Genomic DNA, 22,496 nt, shown 5'->3' on the forward strand with positions numbered 1-22,496 from the left:
AAATATCCAGTGAGCGGCAGTTCTGTGGGCGAAAATGCCTTGTTGATGCCAGAGGTCAGAGGAGAATGGCCAGACTGGTTCGAGCTGATAGAAAGGCAACAGTAACTCAAATAACCACTCGTTACAACCGAGGTATGCAGAAGAGCATCTCTGAACGCACAACACGTCGAACCTTGAGGCAGATGGGCTACAGCAGCAGAAGACCACACCGGGTGCTACTCCTGTCAGCTAAGAACAGGAAACTGAGGCTACAATTCGCACAGGCTCACCAAAATTGGACAATAGAAGATTGGAAAAACATTGCCTGGTCTGATGAGTCTCGATTTCTGCTGCGACATTCGGATGGTAGGGTCAGAATTTGGCGTCAACAACATGAAAGCATGGATCCATCCTGCCTTGTATCAACGGTTCAGGCTGGTGGTGGTGGTGTAATGGTGTGGGGGATATTTTCTTGGCACACTTTGGGCCCCTTAGTACCAATTGAGCATTGTGTCAACGCCACAGCCTACCTGAGTATTGTTGCTGACCATGTCCATCCCTTTATGACCACAGTGTTCCCATCTTCTGATGGCTACTTCCAGCAGGATAACGCGCCATGTCATAAAGCTCGAATCATCTCAGACTGGTTTCTTGAACATGACAATGAGTTCACTGTACTCAAATGGCCTCCACAGTCACCAGATCTCAATCCAATAGAGCACCTTTGGGATGTGGTGGACCGGGAGATTCGCAACATGGATGTGCAGCCGACAAATCTGCGGCAACTGCATGATGCTATCATGTCAATATGGACCAAACTCTCTGAGGAATGTTTCCAGTACCTTGTTGAATCTTTGCCACGAAGGATTAAGGCAGTTCTGAAGGCAAAAGGGGGTCCAACCCGGTACTAGCAAGTAGTACCTAATAAAGTGGCCAGTGAGTGTATATCCACAATGTAATCCACAATCCACAATGTAATCATATATATATATATATGATTACATTTTGGATTTTTTATTAAACAATGATTCACTGTAAACCCGCTCTGACAGATGCACACAAAGCCATGTAGTGTTGCAGACGTGCACACCTCCAAAATCCCAACAGAATGGAGGCTGTGTCCACAACCAATTTTGATTGGTCAAGCAGGGAAAGGCGTCTGCTTGCATGACATCACACGAAACCGCTGTGTGGACTTCAGAGCTGGCACAACGTACAAGTGGAGAGATGGGCACGGGAAGGGGGGGGAGCGGTGTTGCTAGCTCTGCTAGGCGTAGGCTCTTCTGCTGGAGTGTCTGGCTGGGTTTCAGTACATGCATTTATTGTTCGTTTTCTTTTTCTTTTTTGAACGGTTGTTGAAAAAAATCTGAGATTTGTTTCTGGTTGCTGCTCGCCATTTTGCTTGCCAACTGTGTGGCTTCTCTGTTTTAGCGCGTTTGACATCAAGACTCAAGAGCGTCTGGGCGTCCGGTTAGCATCTATTCCGTTGCCAACCAACACGGGGATCACTGATTCGAATCCCCGTGTTACCTCCGGCTTGGTCGGTCGTCCCTACAGACACAATTGGCCGTGTCCTGCGGCTGCGGGTGGGAAGCCGGATGTGGGTATGTGTCCTGGTCGCTGCACTAGCGCCTCCTCTGGTTGGTCGGGGCTTCTGTTTGAGGGATGGGGAGGGAATAGCGTGATCCTCCCACGCGCTACGTCCCCCTGGTGAAACTCCTCACTGTCAGGTGAAAAGAAGCGGCTGGCGACTCCACATGTATAGTCTGCAGCCCTCCCCGGGTAGAGGGAGTGGAGCAGCGACCGGGACGGTTCGGAAGAGCGGGCTAATTGGCTAAGTACAACTGGGGAGAAAAGGGGGGGGGGACTCAAGAGCGTCGTTGATTGGCTAGTATGTTGTTCAAATGAACACGTTTCCTCAAGAAATAATTTCTTCAATAAATAATCAAAAAATATTACTTTTAATCCGTCGTCAGCGTCACGGTCATTACTAGCCTTATATTGATGTTTTTATTTTTTCGTTTTCATTTCGGCATATCGCAGGTACTGCGTCTAAGATGGCAGGCTATTCCCATCTCCACTAGAGGGTGCTGCAGCACCTCCCATTGACAAGGGGTGGAACATGTGTGTAAATAGCTGACTATTTTGCCATTACTAATGAGCAGGATAAGCGGTTCAGATAATGGGTGGATGGATGAACAGTGTACCACCTGAACATTTGTTTTAAAATTCTGAACAGCATATGATAAGGTGCCTGTCAGAAAATATATGAAAAAAAGATGTTTAAAAATTGATTAATTAATTCCTCCGATCGGACGTTACGTCATCACGTCGGGTCGGAGTCCGCTAAACGTTGCCAGTTCTCAAACTCGGAGAGATTTGGCGGAAGCGGGAGCTAATCAACGGCGCAGAAAAGAATATTGGATTTTTTTTCGCTTCTAAAAGTCCAAAAGTACCCAAAATTGCAACAGAACAAGAGGGCACGGCGACTGTGTCCAGTTGCTGTACAAGTGTGTGTTATGGCACTACTTGCGGCATCTCCAGCTGCCGGAGAGAAGGCACGGCAGCCGTTTGTGGCATTTGTAGGCTATAAGGGTAAGCAATAGGAACGCCATCGTTATGTTATGCTAATGTAATGGCTGAAACCATGTTTATAGAAAGTCTGTGTTCGACGTAATATATATTTTCAATATCAAAGACTTCTCCCAGTAACTGGCAAATTAGCCCGTAGTCTTATTTTTCTGTCGTTAAGTGACATATGACATATCTTATTAATGTGGCAAGAGTAGCCTATCTGACAGGACGTGGAAACGAGGTGGGTTAAGCTAACCGCTAGCCCATGCAGACTGGCAGTTCCGATAACACCGAGGGCATTCTGGCGGTCTCGCTTTGACGGTGTTTCTAGTGTCGTCGTGTGGCGTGCGGGGCGGTGTGTCGAAGGTGTCTGGCTGGGAGAGCTAGCATTGGATCGGCTGAGGGAGCTTGGTCTGCTGCGTCCTGTAGGCCCAAGGACCACGGCCCTGACCGGAGCTGTGCTCGAAGAGGAAACACCGAGGGCGGACTGACAGGACGCGGAAGCTGGGCAGGCTAAGCTAACCGCTAGCCCATGCAGACCGGCTGTTCCGACAGTCATCCTGGCTGACGTTCGTACTCCTGGGCAGGGATTTTTTTTTTTAGTTTAGTCTAGATATATGTGTTAGTTTGGATATATGTGTTCTTGTAGTTATTGGGTATGTGTTTTTGTCTTTGTGTTGCACTGCTGTGGGCTGGGGGAAACGATGTTTCGTTTCATTTCATGTGTGCAAGTGCATGAAATGAAATGACAGCGATTCTGATTTAAGCTTTAAAAGGGCCCTACGTTGTGCAATTTTGTTAGTTGCTTGTCTTTTCCCCCTTAATGTTGCCGAAGAGCGATGTGTAAATATATGCGTATGTATGTGCTGAGGAAAAGTGTGTAAACGCGTACATATATAGTCTTGCGCGCATATTTAGACTGCAGCACCCGTCAAAGAAAATATGTTCCCGCGCACGAGTGGATACCTACCCTGCGTTTTACTCTCTATTCTGTTCTGTTTATTTTCCTTGTTTCTGTTTCAGATGTCTTTCACTATTTCTGTCTAGTTTTTTTTTCCAACTAGCGCCGCCCTCAGGCACACGCAAGCGCGCATGAGGGCAAATACCTATGCACACGTTAGCGTCAATGGATAACATGCTCACATCGCAAACGTATCAGTGTTTGGGAAAAATCTGTCTTCAGCTTTTTTCTCCACTACTCAGGCAAAATTGAACATCCATGCCTAACATTTTATTACATATACCTTGTTTTTACTGTAGAAAACTTCACCTCATATAACAGTGACCAAGCCCACATATAAACAAGGTGACAACTCAAGAACAAGAATTCATACTGTTGTATCATCCTCTGAATTTTGAGTCAGAGTGACTCAAAATGACTTGCCTGTGTGACAAACCACCACAAAACTACCACTCTCCCCTATATCTTCCATCCATCCATCCATTATCCAAACCACGTATCCTTACTCAGGGTCGCGGGGATGCTGGAGCCTATCCCAGCAGTCATTGGGCGGCCTGGCGGCTTGTCCAGGGCCCACATAAACACTGTCACAGGGCCCACACACACACACCCACACACTGAGGGACAATTTAGTATGGCCAATTCACCTGACTTACATGTCTTTGGACTGTGGGAGGAAACCAGAGCACCTGGAGAAAACCCACACAGTCACGGAAATAATATGCAAACTCCACACAGAGAATGACCTGGGACGGCCCCCAAGGTTGGACTACCACAGGGCTCGAACCCAGGGACCTTCTTGCTGTGAGGCGATTACACTAACCACTGCGCCACTGTGCTGCCTGCCTCCCCTATATGTTAGTGTATATTATGTCAAAAAGGCAATAATTAACATCCTGCACAATAAACATTACAATATAGCAACTCAGGTATCACTGTTGCTGCAACTTTGTATTGCAGTTCATTTATTCCCAAAGCACTTGAGTGTACACCCATGGATATTGTTTCTATGCATGCATGAACATGCTGTGGTGAAACTGTATATCAATGTGAGGGGGATGTTTGATTTTGGATTTGCACAAGCACATTTCTTTGTCATGTTGAATGTAAACCCAGCTATTCTCCAATTAACTATAGGTGTGTTTCAAAGATGTCTTCTTCTCGCTTCTTCCAAGGATGAGATATGGCCTGTTTTACAACACTCCTCTGGTAAGTGCCCGTGTGTGTGTGTGTGTGTGTGTGTGTGTGTGTGTGTGTGTGTGTGTGTGTGTGTGTGTGTGTGTGTGTGTGTGTGTGTGTGTGTGTGTGTCCTTCTGAAAGGATATACTTATTTTAAACAGGCTACAGTGATCCATTCTTTCAACGCTTTATTTAATATTTTTATTTTGTGTATCTTTTTATTCCAATGTATTTATTGCACATTCATAGTCAGTCTTTTCCCCTTATTGATTGTCCTTTCTTCCCCAGGCATGTAGTGATATTCTGTTTAGTAATAACCATGGAATCTGGGTGAAATATTTATGCTGTTTGTTCAATAGCCCTGCCACTGCTTTTTGTTATTTAAATGTTAATTCCTAGGAGATTTGTGTGAAGATGATATCATGTAAATGTGTGTAGGCCTAGGGATCCGGCCTTGAGGGGTGTGAAATATTGATAGGTTAGCCTCCAAGCTGATACTTTTGATTGCAGCAGCTGCTCATGTCATGTTTATATTCATGTTCCCAAATTTATGGCTGCAGTGTCCTGCTGTATATGACAGATTCACAGACCTGAGATATGTGCAGGCTAACATGAAGCGTTTTCTAGAGAATGGTATCCAATATGGTTGAATTTGGTGAAAACTGGCTATATTAAATATTTTTCACTTCAGAATTATGGGAAGTGTGTGTGTGTGTGTGTGTGTGTGTGTGTGTGTGTGTGTGTGTGGTTGGGTGCTCTGAGTCTATCATGAATGGATTTAATTCAATTCAATTCACACAATTCAGTAGGTGGATTTTCTTTTCAATTCAAACTATGAAAATTTTGAGGTGTAAGAAGCCCATAATACACAGCCACTTTAGCAAAAGCCTATAGTAATTATATTGATTAAAACTTATTCAATGACACATAAAGTGATCTGACCAATGTGTGTATGTGTGCAACATGCATATTGGTAAACTGTGGTGTATTAATGCCAGATCTCAGACTGCCACAGTGAAGGGATGTTCAGGGCTTTCTCCCAGCACATACTCCATAGACTCAGGATTCAACAGGAAGGACCCAAGGTAAGACAAGCTCCCTACAGTATAGACAGACATGGTGCAATCAGTCATGATGTTTGGGGCATATTACTTTGAGGGGTTTCTGTAGAATATTAACTAAATATAGAACTTAGTAGTAATTAAAGAACTCTGCCAAAAAGCAAGCCCTGGCCACTTGTCTTCAAGTTCATGTTACATTGTAAATGGAACAATACTTCCAGAGACTTGTTATACCAAAGAGAGTATAACAAAGGAGTTCTTTCACCTAATAGACTGTATTGATCTTGGTAGCAGCATAGTATTATATACAAATGATCATTAATTTTGAACCATAAATGTACATTCCCTGACCGGGAATTGAACCCGGACCGCAGCGGTGAGAGCGCCGAATCCTAACCACTAGACTATCAGGGACCAGGTCACTAGGTTTGGGCATTAAGAACCGGTTCCATCATTCCGATTCCAAAGGAATCGTTAAGAAATTCAAATTTTGATTCTGCTTATCGGTTCCTAAATAAATTTCACATGCACTAAAGTTAGTTTCAGTTTCCGTGGTGGCGGCATGCAGCTTCCATAGTTTCCGCCTCCGCAAGTTAAATGTGCGCCATCATGGACCAGAGCAAGCGGTGGTTGAAAGTGTGGCTTAATTTTTCCTTGAAAAGTGAAGGGTTGACAAAGTGCAATGCCTGTGGCAAAATTATTTCCTGCAAGGGAGGATGCACAACAAATATGGCCAAACACCTTCACATACACAGTGTACAAATTACCCAGTGTACCGTGTTTGACATGTTGCGCTGGTCTCCATCTACTGCCTCAGCGTCCTCTTCAGCCAACCCTGAGCAAACAGCAAGCAGCATCTCATCGCAATTGGGTAGGTGAAAATTAATAACGTTTGTCTCATTCGTAACAGCGAGAAGACAAACAACGGAAACATGAGCGAATTGCTATAAACTGTATACAAATACTGAAACGTGACATTTTGTCAGCCAGTCAACAATAAAATGCTGGGGATCCTCGTCGCCAATTTGTGGTATCGTAGTAGATTTCAATAACGACAGCAGGTACTGTTAAGAAAAGGTTTACTGAGCTCGATAAGCATTCAACGTTACATGGGTATGCGTAGCCGCCATCTTATATTCTCTTCTTCTTACTGTAGCAACGTAGAACACACACTTCATTATCCAGTAGTTCCTCCTAGCGGCGGTACAAGATAAACATTATAGGACACAACACTGAATGCTCTCGTAAGCAGCCTGAGACGGCAGATATGCTCATCCCCTCCCCCTATTTCCCCCCAACTATATCCAGCCAATTACCCCACTCTTTCGAGCCGGCCCGAATGGTGCGCCACCCCCTCTGCTGATCCGGGGAGGGCTACGGACTACCACATGTCTCCTCCGATATGTGTGGAGTCACCAGCCGCTTCTTTTCACCTGACAGTGAGGAATTTCACCAGGGGAACGTAGCGCATGGGAGGATCACGCTATTCCCTCCAGTTCCCCCTCCCCCACGAACAGGCGCCCTGATCAACCAGAGGAGTCGCTAGTGCAGCGACCAGGACACATACCCACATCCGGCTTCCCACCCGCAGAAATGGCCAATTGTGTATGTAGGGGCACCCGACCAAGCTGGAGGTAACACAGGGATTCAAACTGAAGATCCCCGTGTTGGTAGGCAATGGAATAGACCGCTACACTACCCGGACGCCCAGATATGCTAATTTTTCTAAACAAGTACTGGTTCTAATTTAAAGAGTTTAATACCTGGTAGGTGGCACGGTGGTGCAGTGGTTAGCAGAGTGGCCTCACAGCAAGAAGGTCCTGGGTTCAAGCCCCCGGGGTAGTCCAGCCTTGGTGGGTCATCCTGGGTCGTCCTCTGTGTGGAGTTTGCGTGTTCTCCCCGTGTCTGTGTGGGTTTCCTCCGGGGGCTCCGGTTTCTTCCCACAGTCCGAAGACATCTAGGTCAGGTGAATCGGCCGTACTGAATTGTCCCTAGGAATGAATGTGCGTGTGTCGGCCATGTGATGGCCTGGCGGACTGTCCAGGGTGTCTCCCTGCCTGCCGCCCAATGACTGCTGGAATAGGCTCAAACGTCCCCGCGACCCTGAGAGCAGGATAAGCGGTTAAGATAATGGATGGATGGATAATACCTGGTAGTCTGGACCAGGGTGTCACTGTGTCTTTATTTCTTCATCTTCATGTATGAAGACAGTTGTAAATGTAAATATAAGAATAAGAATGAGACATTCACATCTTAAATTCTTAAAACAGAATGGTGTGTTATCATTTTTTTTGATTATTTTTTCTTCTGTGAAATAAGCATGTGACCTGTTTTGACCCCGCCTCTCAAAGAATTGGAACCGAGAATCGTTGAGAACCGGAATCAAAAAGCGGAATCAGAATCAGAATTGTTAAAATCCAAATGATGCCCAACCATACTAGTCACTAGCGTCCCAGACCTCTCAACATGAATACATGGGTCTTTACAGAGCCGGCCAAGAGAGTATAACAAAGTAGTTCTTTCACCTAATAGACTTTATTGATCTTGGTTGGTAGCAGCAGAGCATCCCAGTACTATATATACAAATGATCATTCATTTTGAACAATAAATGCATATTACCTGACCGGGAATCGAACGCGGGTAGTGGCGGTGAGAGCACCGAATCCTAACCAATATACCACCAGGTAGCTGTTCACTAGTGTACCAGACCGCTCGGCATGAATCCATGGGATTGTACAGAGCAGGCCAAGAGAGTATAACAAAGTAGTTCTTTCACCTAACAGACTTTATTGATCTTGGTAGCTGCAGAACATCCTAGTATTAAATACAAATGTTCATTAATTTGGAACCATAAATGTATATTCCCTGACCGGGAGTCGAACACAGGCTGCGGCGGTGAGAGCACCGAATCCTAACCATTAGACGACCAAGGAGCTGCTCATTAGCATCCCAGACCTCTCAACATGAATCCATGGGTCTGTACAGAGCCGGCCAAGAGAGTATAACAAAGTAGCACTTTCACCTAATATACTTTATTGATCTTGGTTGGTAGCAGAGCATCCCAGTACTATATACAAATGATCATTATTTTTGAACAATAGATGCATATTCCCTGACCCCGAATCGAACCCGGGCCGCGGCGGTGAGAGCGCCGAATCCTAACCACTAGACCACCAGGGACCTATTCACTAGTGTCCCAGACCTCTCAACATGAATACATGGGTCTGTACAGAGCTGGCCAAAAGAGTACAACAAAGTAGTTCTTTCACTTAATAGACATTATTGATCTTAGTAGCAGCAGAGCATCCCAGTATACTATATACAAATGATCACTAATTTTGGACCATAAATGCATATTCCCTGACCAGAAATCAAACGCGGGCCACGGTGGTGAGAGTGCCGAATCCTGACCACTAAACCACCAGGGACCTATTCACTAGTGTCCCAGACCTCTCAACATGAATCCACGGGTCTGTGCAGAGCTGGCCAAAAGAGTATCACCTAATAGACTTTATTGGTCTTAGTAGCAGCAAAGCATCCCAGTATTATATACAAATTTTGATTAATTTTGAACCAAAAACGCATACTCCCTGACTGGGACTCAGAACCTGGGCCACGCCGAATCCTAACCACTAGGGACCTGGTCACTAGTCTACCAGAACTCTCAACATGAATCCATGGGTCTGTACAGAGCAGGCCAAGAGAGTCTAACAAAGTGGTTCTTTCACCTAATAGACTTAATTGATTTTAGTAGCAGCAGAGCATCACAGTATTACATACAAATGATCATTAATTTTGAACCATAAATGCATGTTCCCTGACCGGGAATCGAACCCGGGCCCCGGCGGTGAGAGTGCCAAATCCTAACCACTAGACCACCAGGTCCTTGTTCCCTAGCGTCCCAGACCTCTCAACATGAATCCATGGGTCTGTGCAGAGCTGGCCAAAAGAGTATAACAAAGTAGTTCTATCACGTATTGGACCCTTTTACAATCGGTAAACAGTGATCACGTGATTTAGTATGCACGTGCATTTTTGCAGCAAAAAATTGATTTTATTATTAGCGACCATACTATTGTATGCTATAACCTCTTATTTATGCTACAATGTAACTTCTATTTGTTATGATAGCCACTTATGCATTTATCTAGACTCGTTTTATTGCTTGTAGCCACAATCTTTGCCTGTTTGGATTGAATGGTCTTTTCCCCGATGGAATGCAGTAGAAATTAATGTCTTTAGTTTTGCTAGACCTGTTCTGGCAACCCACAACACAACAAGATGACATTTTAAAAATGTAAATATCAATCGATCAGAAATCCACTTGCACTCTGCATTGATTGGACATGGAGAAGGTGCCTCTTTTGCTGCCAAAATGCGCACACATGCGATGTGTGAAGTAGGTCATAAAAGGGTCTATCAACTTTATTGATCTTAGTAGCAGCAGAACATCCCAGTATTATGTATGATCCATCCATTATCCGAACCGCGTATCCTGCTCTAAGGGTTGCGGGATGCTGGAGCCTATCCAAGTAGCCATTAGGCGACATGCAGGGAGACATCCTGGACAGGCCGCCAGGCCATCACAGAGCCAATATATATACACACACACACACACATTCATACCTAGGGGCAATTTAGCAATGCTGATTCACCTGACCTACATATCTTTGGACTGTGGGAGGAAACCGGGGCTCCCGGAGTAAACCCACACAGACACGGGGATAACATGCAGACTCCACAGAGAGGACAACCCAGGATGACCCCCAAGGTTGGACTACCCCAGGGCTCGAACCCAGGACCTTCTTGCTGTGAGGCGACTGCGCTAACTGCTGCATCACCACGCCACCGTTTGAACCAAAAATGCGTACTCCCTGACAGGGAATTGAACCCCAGCCGTGGCAGCGCCAAATAATAACCACTAGACCACCAGTAAGCTGGTTACTAGTGTACGAGACCTCTCAACATGAATCCATGAGTTTGTACAGAGCAGGCCAAGAGAGTGTAACAAAGTAGTTCTTTCACCTGATAAACTTTATTGATCTTAGGAGCAGCACAGCATCCCAGTATTATATATAAATGATCATTCATTTTGAACCATAAATGCATGTTCCCTGACTGGGAATCTAACCCGGGCTGCGGCAGTGCGAGCGCCTAACCACTAGACAACTAGGGAGCTGGTCACTAGTGTACCAGATCTCTCAACATGAATCCATGGGTCTGTACAGAGCAGGCCACGAGAGTATAACAAAGTAGTTCTTTCACCTAATAAACTTTCTTGAGCTTAGTAGCAGCAGAGCATCCCAGTATTAAATACATTCATTCATTCATTCATCTTCCGCCGCTTCTCCGGAGTGGGGTCGCGGTAGAAGCAAGCTTAATAGGGAACTCCAGATGTCCCTCTCCCCAGTAATACCCTCCAGCAGGAAACTTAATTTCAGCCACTTGTATCGGTGATCTCGTCCTTTCGGTCACTACCCAAAGCTCATGAACATAGGTGAGGGTTAGAACGAAGATTGAATGGTAAAATATATACAAATGGTATATAATTTGTATTATATGTAAATGATCATTAATTTTGAACAATAAATGTATATTCTCTGACCGGGAATCGAACTCGGGCCGCGGTGGTGAGAGCGCCGAATCCTAACCACTAGACCACTAGGGAGTGGGTCAGTAGTGTACCAGACCTCACAAGATGAATCCATGGGTTTGTACAGAGCATGCCAAGAGCGTATAACAAAGTAGTTCTTTCACCTAATAAACTTTGTTGATCCTGGTAGCAGCAGAGCATGCCAGTATTCTATACAAATGATCATTAATTTTGAACCATAAATGCGAATTCCATTACCAGGAATCGAACCCGGGCCGCGGCGGTGAGAGCGCCGAATCCTAACCACTAGGGATTTGGTCAGTAGTATGTATACCAGACCTCTCAATATGAATCAATGGGTCTGTACGGAGTCAACCAAGAGAGTATAACAAAGTACACTGCTCAAAAAAATAAAGGGGACACATACGCAATGCAATGTAGCTCCAAGTCAATCACACTTTTGAGATATCAACCTGTCCAGTTAGGAAGCAACACTGATTTGTGAATCAATTTCACCTGTTGGTAAATTGTCTAATTTCCACCAGGTGGTTAGTAGTGAACGAGACCTCTCAACATGAATCCAGTGGTCTGTACAGAGCAGGCCAAGAGTGTATAACAAAGTAGTTCTTTCACCTAATAAACTTTGTTGATCCTTGTAGCAGCAGAGCCCCACTATTATATACAAATGATCATTAATGTTGAACCATATGTGTACATTCTCTGTCCGGGAATCAAACCCGGGGTGCGGTGGTGAGAGTGCCGAATCCTAACCACTAGACCATCAGGGAGCTAGTTAGCGGTGTACCAAACCTCTCAACATGAATCCATGGGTCTGTACAGAGCAGGCCAAGAGCATATAACAAAGTAGTTCTTTCACCTAATAAACTTTGTTGATCCTGGTAGCAGCAGAGCATGCCAGTATTCTATACAAATGATCATTAATTTTGAACAATAAATGCAAATTCCCTGACCGGGAATCGAACCCGGGCTGCGGCAGTGAGAGCGCCGAAGCCTAACCAGTAGGGACTTGGTCAGTAGTATGTATGCCAGACCTCTCAATATGAATCAATGGGTCTGTAGAGAGTCAACCAAGAGAGTATAACAAAGTAGTTCATTCACCTAATAGACTTCATTGATCTTGGTAGCAGCAGAGCATCCCACTATTATATACAAATGATCATTAATTTTGAACCATAAATGCACATTCCCTGACCGGGAATCGAACCCGGGCCGCGGCGGTGAGAGCGCCGAATCCTAACCACTAGACCATCAGGGAGCTAGTTAGTAGTGTACCAGACCTCTCAACATGAATCCAGTGGTCTGTACAGAGCATGCCAAGAGTGTATAACAAAGCAATTCGTTCACCTAATAAACTTTGTTGATCCTGGTAGCAGCAGAGCATGCCAGTATTCTATACAAATGATCACTAATGTTGAACCACAAATGCACATTCCCTGACCGGGATTCGAACCCGGGCCGCGGCGGTGAAAGCGCCGAATCCTAGCCACTAGACCATCAGGGAGGTGGTTAGTAGTGTACCAGACCTCTCAACATGAATCCAGTGGTCTGTACAGAGCAGGCCAAGAGTGTATAACAAAGTAGTTCTTTCACCTAATAAACTTTGTTGATCCTTGTAGCAGCAGAGCCCCACTATTATATACAAATGATCATTAATGTTGAACCAAAAGTGTACATTCCCTGACTGGAATCGAACCCGGGCCGCGGCGGTGAGAGCGCCGAATCCTAACCACTAGGGATTTGGTCAGTCGTATACTAGACCTCTCAATATGAATCAATGGGTCTGTACAGAGTCAACCAAGAGAGTATAACAAAGTAGTTCTTTCACCTAATAGACTCATTGATGTCGGTAGCAGCAGAGAATCACAGTATTATGTACAAATGATCATTAATTTTGAACCATAAATGCACATTCCCCGACTAGGAATCGAACGCGGGCCGCAGCGGTGAGAGCGCCAAATCCTAACCACTAGACCATCAGGGAGCTGGTTAGTAGCGTACCAGACCTCTCAACATAAATCCAGTGGTCTGTACAGAGCAGGCCAAGAGTGTATAACAAAGTAGTTCTTTCACCTAATAAACTTTGTTGATCCTGGTAGCAGCAGAGCATCCCACTATTATATAGAAATGATCATTAATTTTGAACTATAAATGCACATATATCTGACCGGGAATCGAACCCGGGCCGCGGCACCGAATCCTAACCACTAGATCATCGGGGAGCTAGTTAGCGGTGTACCAGACCTCTCAACATGAATCCAGTGGTCTGTACAGAGCAGGCCAGAGTGTATAACAAAGTAGTTCTTTCACCTAATAAACTTTGTTGATCCTGGTAGCAGCAGAGCATCCCACTATTATATAGAAATGATCATTAATGTTGAACCATAAGTGTACATTCCCTGACCGGGAATCGAACCCGGGCCGCGGCGGTGAGAGCGCCGAATCCTAATCACTAGACCATCAGGGAGCTGGTTAGCAGTGTACCAGACCTCTCAACATGAATCCAGTGATCTGTACAGAGCATGCCAAGAGTGTATAACAAAGCAGTTCGTTCACCTAATAAACTTTGTTGATCCTGGTAGCAGTAGAGCATGCCAGTATTCTATACAAATGATCATTAATTTTGAACCACAAATGCATATTCCCTGACTGGGAATCGAACCCGGGCCGCGGCGGTGAGAGCGCCGAATCCTAACCACTAGGGATTTAGATCAGTCGTATACTAGACCTCTCAATATCAATCAATGGGTCTGTACAGAGTCAACCAAGAGAGTATAACAAAGTAGTTCTTTCACCTAATAGACTCATTGATGTTGGTAGCAGCAGAGCATCCCACTATTATATACAAATGATAATTAATTTTGAACCACAAATGCACATTCCCTGACTGGGAATCGATCCCGGGCCGCGACGGTGAGAGTGCCGAATCATAACCACTAGGGATTTGGTCAGTAGTATACCAGACCTCTCAATATGAATCAATGGGTCTGTACAGGGTCAACCAAGAGAGTATAACAAAGTAGTTCTTTCACCTAATAAACTTTGTTGATCCTGGTAGCAGCAGAGCATCCCACTATTATATAGAAATGATCATTAATTTTGAACTATAAATGCACATTCCCTGACCGGGAATCGAACCCGGGCCGCGGCGCCGAATCCTAACCACTAGATCATCAGGGAGCTGGTTAGTAGTGTACCAGACCTCTCAACATGAATCCAGTGGTCTGTACAGAGCAGACCAGAGTGTATAACAAAGTAGTTCTTTCACCTAATAAACTTTGTTGATCCTGGTAGCAGCAGAGAATCCCACTATTATATACAAATGATCATTAATGTTGAACCATAAGTGTACATTCCCTGTCTGGGAATCAAACCCGGGCCGCGGCGGTGAGAGCACCGAATCCTAACCACTAGACCATCTGGGAGCTGGTTAGTAGTGTACCAGACCTCTCAACATGAATCCAGTGGTCTGTACGGAGCATGCCAAGAGTGTATAACAAAGCAATTCGTTCACCTAATAAACTTTGTTGATCCTGGTAGCAGCAGAGCATGCCAGTATTCTATACAAATTATCACTAATGTTGAACCACAAATGCACATTCCCTGACCGGGAATCGAACCCGGGCCGCGGCGGTGAAAGCGCCGAATCCTAGCCACTAGACCATCAGGGAGCTGGTTAGCAGTGTACCAGACCTCTCAACATGAATCCAGTGATCTGTACAGAGCATGCCAAGAGTGTATAACAAAGCAGTTCGTTCACCTAATAAACTTTGTTGATCCTGGTAGCAGTAGAGCATGCCAGTATTCTATACAAATGATCATTAATTTTGAACCACAAATGCATATTCCCTGACTGGGAATCGAACCCGGGCCGCGGCGGTGAGAGCGCCGAATCCTAACCACTAGGGATTTAGATCAGTCGTATACTAGACCTCTCAATATCAATCAATGGGTCTGTACAGAGTCAACCAAGAGAGTATAACAAAGTAGTTCTTTCACCTAATAGACTCATTGATGTTGGTAGCAGCAGAGCATCCCACTATTATATACAAATGATAATTAATTTTGAACCACAAATGCACATTCCCTGACTGGGAATCGATCCCGGGCCGCGACGGTGAGAGTGCCGAATCATAACCACTAGGGATTTGGTCAGTAGTATACCAGACCTCTCAATATGAATCAATGGGTCTGTACAGGGTCAACCAAGAGAGTATAACAAAGTAGTTCTTTCACCTAATAAACTTTGTTGATCCTGGTAGCAGCAGAGCATCCCACTATTATATAGAAATGATCATTAATTTTGAACTATAAATGCACATTCCCTGACCGGGAATCGAACCCGGGCCGCGGCGCCGAATCCTAACCACTAGATCATCAGGGAGCTGGTTAGTAGTGTACCAGACCTCTCAACATGAATCCAGTGGTCTGTACAGAGCAGGCCAGAGTGTATAACAAAGTAGTTCTTTCACCTAATAAACTTTGTTGATCCTGGTAGCAGCAGAGAATCCCACTATTATATACAAATGATCATTAATGTTGAACCATAAGTGTACATTCCCTGTCTGGGAATCAAACCCGGGCCGCGGCGGTGAGAGCACCGAATCCTAACCACTAGACCATCTGGGAGCTGGTTAGTAGTGTACCAGACCTCTCAACATGAATCCAGTGGTCTGTACGGAGCATGCCAAGAGTGTATAACAAAGCAATTCGTTCACCTAATAAACTTTGTTGATCCTGGTAGCAGCAGAGCATGCCAGTATTCTATACAAATTATCACTAATGTTGAACCACAAATGCACATTCCCTGACCGGGAATCGAACCCGGGCCGCGGCGGTGAAAGCGCCGAATCCTAGCCACTAGACCATCAGGGAGCTGGTTAGTAGTGTACCAGACCTCTCAACATGAATCCACTAGTCTGTACAGAGCAGGCCAAGAGTGTATAACAAAGTAGTTCTTTCACCTAATAAACTTTGTTGATCCTTGTAGCAGCAGAGCCCCACTATTATATACAAATGATCATCAATGTTGAACCATAAGTGTACATTCCTTGTCCGGGAATCAAACCCGGGCCGCGGCGGTGAGAGCGCCGAATCCAAACCACTAGACCATCTGGGAGCTGGTTAGTAGTGTACCAGACCTCTCAACATGAATCCAGTGGTCTGTACAGAGCATGCCAAGAGTGTATAACAAAGCAATTCGTTCACCTAATAAACTTTGTTGATCCTGGTAGCAGCAGAGCATTCCAGTATTCTATACAAATGATCACTAATGTTGAACCACAAATGCACATTCCCTGAGCGGGAATCGAACCCGGGCCGCGGCGGTGAAAGCGCCGAATCCTGGCCACAGGACCATCAGGGAGGTGGTTAGTAGTGTACCAGACCTCTCAACATGAATCCAGTGGTCTGTACAGAGCAGGCCAAGAGTGTATAACAAAGTAGTTCTTTCACCTAATAAACTTTGTTGATCCTTGTAGCAGCAGAGCCCCACTATTATATACAAATGATCATTAATGTTGAACCAAAAGTGTACATTCCCTGTCCCGGAATCAAACCCGGGCCGCGGAGGTGAGAGCGCCGAATCCTAACCGCTAGACCGCTAGGGAGTTGGTTAGTAGTGTACCAGACCTCATAAGATGAATCCATGGGTCTGTACAGAGCAGGCCAAGAGCATATAACAAAGTAGTTCTTTCACCTAATGAACTTTGTTGATCCTGGTAGCAGCAGTGCATGCCAGTATTCTATAAATGATCATTAATTTTGAACCATAAATGCAAATTCCCTGAGTGGGAATCAAACCCGGGCCGCGGCGGTGAGAGCGCCGAATCCTAACCACTAGGGACTTGGTCAGTAGTATGTATACCAGACCTCTCAATATGAATCAATGGGTCTGTAGAGAGTCAACCAAGAGAGTATAACAAAGTAGTTCATTCACCTGATAGACTCATTGATGTTGGTAGCAGCAGAGAATCACAGTATTATGTACAAATGATCATTAATTTTGAACCATAAATGCACAGTCCCTAATCGGGAATCGAGTCCTGGCCACGGCGGTGAGAGCGCTGAATCCTAACCACTAGACCATCAGGGAGCTGGTTAGTAGCGTACCAGACTTCTCAACATAAATCCAGTGGTCTGTACAGAGCAGGCCAAGAGTGTATAACAAAGTAGTTCTTTCACCTAATAAACTTTGTTGATCCTTGTAGCAGCAGAGGATGCCAGTATTCTATACAAATGATCATTAATTTTGAACCACAAATGCACATTCCCTGACCGGGAATCGAACCCGGGTTCGTAGTGGTGAGAGCGCCGAATCCTAACCACTAGGGATTTGGTCAGTTGTATACCAGACCTCTCAATATGAATCAATGGGTCTGTACAGAGTCAACCCAGAGAGTATAACAAAGTAGTTCTTTCACCTAATAGACTCATTGATGTCGGTAGCAGCAGAGCATCACAGTATTATGTACAAATGATCATTAATTTTGAACCATAAATGCACATTCCCCGACTAGGAATCGAACGCGGGCCGCAGCGGTGAGAGCGCCAAATCCTAACCACTAGACCATCAGGGAGCTAGTTAGTAGTGTACCAGACCTCTCAACATGAATCCAGTGGTCTGTACAGAGCAGGCCAGAGTGTATAACAAAGTAGTTCTTTCACCTAATAAACTTTGTTGATCCTGGTAGCAGCAGAGAATCCCACTATTATATACAAATGATCATTAATGTTGAACCATAAGTGTACATTCCCTGTCGTGGAATCAAACCCGGGCCGCGGCGGTGAGAGCGCCGAATCCTAACCACTAGACCATCTGGGAGCTGGTTAGTAGTGTACCAGACCTCTCAACATGAATCCAGTGGTCTGTACAGAGCATGCTAAGAGTGTATAACAAAGCAATTCGTTCACCTAATAAACTTTGTTGATCCTGGTAGCAGCAGAGCATGCCAGTATTCTATACAAATGATCACTAATGTTGAACCACAAATGCACATTCCCTGACCGGGAATCGAACCCGGGCCGCGGCGGTGAAAGCGCCGAATCCTAGCCACTAGACCATCAGGGAGCTGGTTAGTAGTGTACCAGACCTCTCAACATGAATCCACTAGTCTGTACAGAGCAGGCCAAGAGTGTATAACAAAGTAGTTCTTTCACCTAATAAACTTTGTTGATCCTTGTAGCAGCAGAGCCCCACTATTATATACAAATGATCATTAATTTTGAACCATAAGTGTACATTCCCTGTCCTGGAATCAAACCCGGGCCGCGGCGGTGAGAGCGCCGAATCCAAACCACCAGACCATCTGGGAGCTGGTTAGTAGTGTACCAGACCTCTCAACATGAATCCAGTGGTCTGTAGAGAGTCAACCAAGAGATTATAACAAAGTAGTTCATTCATCTGATAGACTCATTGATGTTGGTAGCAGCAGAAAATCACAGTATTATGTACAAATGATCATTAATTTTGACCCATAAATGCACAGTCCCTGACCGGGAATCGAATCCAGGCCAGGGCGGTGAGAGCGCTGAATCCTAACCACTAGACCATCAGGGAGCTGGTTAGTAGCGTACCAGACCTCTCAACATAAATCCAGTTGTCTGTACAGAGCAGGCCAAGAGTGTATAACAAAGTAGTTCTTTCACCTAATAAACTTTGTTGATCCTTGTAGCAGCAGAGCATGCCAGTATTCTATACAAATGATCATTAATTTTGAACCAAAAATGCACATTCCCTGACTGGGAATCGAACCCGGGCCGCGGCGGTGAGAGCGCCGAATCCTAACCACTAGGGATTTGGTCAGGAATATACCAGACCTCTCAATATGAATCAATGGGTCTGTACAGAGTCAACCCAGAGCGTATAACAAAGTAGTTCTTTCACCTAATAGACTCATTGATGTCGGTAGCAGCAGAGAATCACAGTATTATGTACAAATGATCATTAATTTTGAACCATAAATGCACATTCCCCGACTAGGAATCGAACGCGGGCCGCAGCGGTGAGAGCGCCAAATCCTAACCACTAGACCATCAGGGAGCTGGTTAGTAGCGTACCAGACCTCTCAACATAAATCCAGTGGTCTGTACAGAGCAGGCCAAGAGTGTATAACAAAGTAGTTCTTTCACCTAATAAACTTTGTTGATCCTGGTAGCAGCAGAGCATCCCACTATTATATAGAAATGATCATTAATTTTGAACTATAAATGCACATTCCCTGACCGGGAATCGAACCCGGGCCGCGGCACCGAATCCTAACCACTAGATCATCGGGGAGCTAGTTAGCGGTGTACCAGACCTCTCAACATGAATCCAGTGGTCTGTACAGAGCAGGCCAGAGTGTATAACAAAGTAGTTCTTTCACCTAATAAACTTTGTTGATCCTGGTAGCAGCAGAGCATCCCACTATTATATAGAAATGATCATTAATGTTGAACCACAAATGCACATTCCCTGAGCGGGAATCGAACCCGGGCCGCGGCGGTGAAAGCGCCGAATCCTAGCCACAGGACCATCAGGGAGGTGGTTAGTAGTGTACCAGACCTCTCAACATGAATCCAGTGGTCTGTACAGAGCAGGCCAAGAGTGTATAACAAAGTAGTTCTTTCACCTAATAAACTTTGTTGATCCTTGTAGCAGCAGAGCCCCACTATTATATACAAATGATCATTAATGTTGAACCAAAAGTGTACATTCCCTGTCCCGGAATCAAACCCGGGCCGCGGAGGTGAGAGCGCCGAATCCTAACCGCTAGACCGCTAGGGAGTTGGTTAGTAGTGTACCAGACCTCATAAGATGAATCCATGGGTCTGTACAGAGCAGGCCAAGAGCATATAACAAAGTAGTTCTTTCACCTAATGAACTTTGTTGATCCTGGTAGCAGCAGTGCATGCCAGTATTCTATAAATGATCATTAATTTTGAACCATAAATGCAAATTCCCTGAGTGGGAATCAAACCCGGGCCGCGGCGGTGAGAGCGCCGAATCCTAACCACTAGGGACTTGGTCAGTAGTATGTATACCAGATCTCTCAATATGAATCAATGGGTCTGTAGAGAGTCAACCAAGAGAGTATAACAAAGTAGTTCATTCACCTGATAGACTCATTGATGTTGGTAGCAGCAGAGAATCACAGTATTATGTACAAATGATCATTAATTTTGAACCATAAATGCACAGTCCCTAATCGGGAATCGAGTCCTGGCCACGGCGGTGAGAGCGCTGAATCCTAACCACTAGACCATCAGGGAGCTGGTTAGTAGCGTACCAGACTTCTCAACATAAATCCAGTGGTCTGTACAGAGCAGGCCAAGAGTGTATAACAAAGTAGTTCTTTCACCTAATAAACTTTGTTGATCCTTGTAGCAGCAGAGGATGCCAGTATTCTATACAAATGATCATTAATTTTGAACCACAAATGCACATTCCCTGACCGGGAATCGAACCCGGGTTCGTAGTGGTGAGAGCGCCGAATCCTAACCACTAGGGATTTGGTCAGTTGTATACCAGACCTCTCAATATGAATCAATGGGTCTGTACAGAGTCAACCCAGAGAGTATAACAAAGTAGTTCTTTCACCTAATAGACTCATTGATGTCGGTAGCAGCAGAGCATCACAGTATTATGTACAAATGATCATTAATTTTGAACCATAAATGCACATTCCCCGACTAGGAATCGAACGCGGGCCGCAGCGGTGAGAGCGCCAAATCCTAACCACTAGACCATCAGGGAGCTAGTTAGTAGTGTACCAGACCTCTCAACATGAATCCAGTGGTCTGTACAGAGCAGGCCAGAGTGTATAACAAAGTAGTTCTTTCACCTAATAAACTTTGTTGATCCTGGTAGCAGCAGAGAATCCCACTATTATATACAAATGATCATTAATGTTGAACCATAAGTGTACATTCCCTGTCGTGGAATCAAACCCGGGCCGCGGCGGTGAGAGCGCCGAATCCTAACCACTAGACCATCTGGGAGCTGGTTAGTAGTGTACCAGACCTCTCAACATGAATCCAGTGGTCTGTACAGAGCATGCTAAGAGTGTATAACAAAGCAATTCGTTCACCTAATAAACTTTGTTGATCCTGGTAGCAGCAGAGCATGCCAGTATTCTATACAAATGATCACTAATGTTGAACCACAAATGCACATTCCCTGACCGGGAATCGAACCCGGGCCGCGGCGGTGAAAGCGCCGAATCCTAGCCACTAGACCATCAGGGAGCTGGTTAGTAGTGTACCAGACCTCTCAACATGAATCCACTAGTCTGTACAGAGCAGGCCAAGAGTGTATAACAAAGTAGTTCTTTCACCTAATAAACTTTGTTGATCCTTGTAGCAGCAGAGCCCCACTATTATATACAAATGATCATTAATTTTGAACCATAAGTGTACATTCCCTGTCCTGGAATCAAACCCGGGCCGCGGCGGTGAGAGCGCCGAATCCAAACCACCAGACCATCTGGGAGCTGGTTAGTAGTGTACCAGACCTCTCAACATGAATCCAGTGGTCTGTAGAGAGTCAACCAAGAGATTATAACAAAGTAGTTCATTCATCTGATAGACTCATTGATGTTGGTAGCAGCAGAAAATCACAGTATTATGTACAAATGATCATTAATTTTGACCCATAAATGCACAGTCCCTGACCGGGAATCGAATCCAGGCCAGGGCGGTGAGAGCGCTGAATCCTAACCACTAGACCATCAGGGAGCTGGTTAGTAGCGTACCAGACCTCTCAACATAAATCCAGTTGTCTGTACAGAGCAGGCCAAGAGTGTATAACAAAGTAGTTCTTTCACCTAATAAACTTTGTTGATCCTTGTAGCAGCAGAGCATGCCAGTATTCTATACAAATGATCATTAATTTTGAACCAAAAATGCACATTCCCTGACTGGGAATCGAACCCGGGCCGCGGCGGTGAGAGCGCCGAATCCTAACCACTAGGGATTTGGTCAGGAATATACCAGACCTCTCAATATGAATCAATGGGTCTGTACAGAGTCAACCCAGAGCGTATAACAAAGTAGTTCTTTCACCTAATAGACTCATTGATGTCGGTAGCAGCAGAGAATCACAGTATTATGTACAAATGATCATTAATTTTGAACCATAAATGCACATTC

General features: G+C 45.0%; 1 protein-coding gene and 10 non-coding genes across 13 annotated transcripts in view; 1 reads left to right on the forward strand and 10 right to left on the reverse strand.

Moving 5' to 3' along the window:
• The window catches only part of eogt (EGF domain-specific O-linked N-acetylglucosamine (GlcNAc) transferase), a 202,130-nt gene that overhangs the window by 31,825 nt on the left and 147,809 nt on the right, over positions 1-22,496 (forward strand). For all 3 annotated transcript variants that reach the window (XM_056274005.1, XM_056274007.1, XM_056274006.1), the window contains 2 exons: positions 4,652-4,723; positions 5,692-5,778. In XM_056274005.1, the coding sequence (XP_056129980.1) occupies positions 4,652-4,723; positions 5,692-5,778 (159 nt within the window). The remainder of the gene's footprint in view (positions 1-4,651; positions 4,724-5,691; positions 5,779-22,496) is intronic.
• On the reverse strand, positions 6,097-6,168 carry trnae-cuc (transfer RNA glutamic acid (anticodon CUC)). Its single transcript has one exon. It is a non-coding gene; the product is annotated as a tRNA-Glu (tRNA).
• On the reverse strand, positions 12,553-12,624 carry trnae-cuc (transfer RNA glutamic acid (anticodon CUC)). The gene has a single exon. It is a non-coding gene; the product is annotated as a tRNA-Glu (tRNA).
• Positions 12,799-12,870, reverse strand: trnae-uuc (transfer RNA glutamic acid (anticodon UUC)). Its single transcript has one exon. It is a non-coding gene; the product is annotated as a tRNA-Glu (tRNA).
• trnae-cuc (transfer RNA glutamic acid (anticodon CUC)) lies at positions 13,762-13,833 on the reverse strand. The gene has a single exon. It is a non-coding gene; the product is annotated as a tRNA-Glu (tRNA).
• On the reverse strand, positions 14,966-15,037 carry trnae-uuc (transfer RNA glutamic acid (anticodon UUC)). The gene has a single exon. It is a non-coding gene; the product is annotated as a tRNA-Glu (tRNA).
• Positions 16,170-16,241, reverse strand: trnae-uuc (transfer RNA glutamic acid (anticodon UUC)). Its single transcript has one exon. It is a non-coding gene; the product is annotated as a tRNA-Glu (tRNA).
• trnae-uuc (transfer RNA glutamic acid (anticodon UUC)) lies at positions 16,660-16,731 on the reverse strand. Its single transcript has one exon. It is a non-coding gene; the product is annotated as a tRNA-Glu (tRNA).
• Positions 18,364-18,435, reverse strand: trnae-uuc (transfer RNA glutamic acid (anticodon UUC)). Its single transcript has one exon. It is a non-coding gene; the product is annotated as a tRNA-Glu (tRNA).
• On the reverse strand, positions 19,818-19,889 carry trnae-uuc (transfer RNA glutamic acid (anticodon UUC)). Its single transcript has one exon. It is a non-coding gene; the product is annotated as a tRNA-Glu (tRNA).
• trnae-uuc (transfer RNA glutamic acid (anticodon UUC)) lies at positions 21,522-21,593 on the reverse strand. The gene has a single exon. It is a non-coding gene; the product is annotated as a tRNA-Glu (tRNA).

Source organism: Lampris incognitus, chromosome 2 (assembly GCF_029633865.1).
Source record: "Lampris incognitus isolate fLamInc1 chromosome 2, fLamInc1.hap2, whole genome shotgun sequence".
Taxonomy (NCBI): Eukaryota; Metazoa; Chordata; class Actinopteri; order Lampriformes; family Lampridae; genus Lampris; species Lampris incognitus.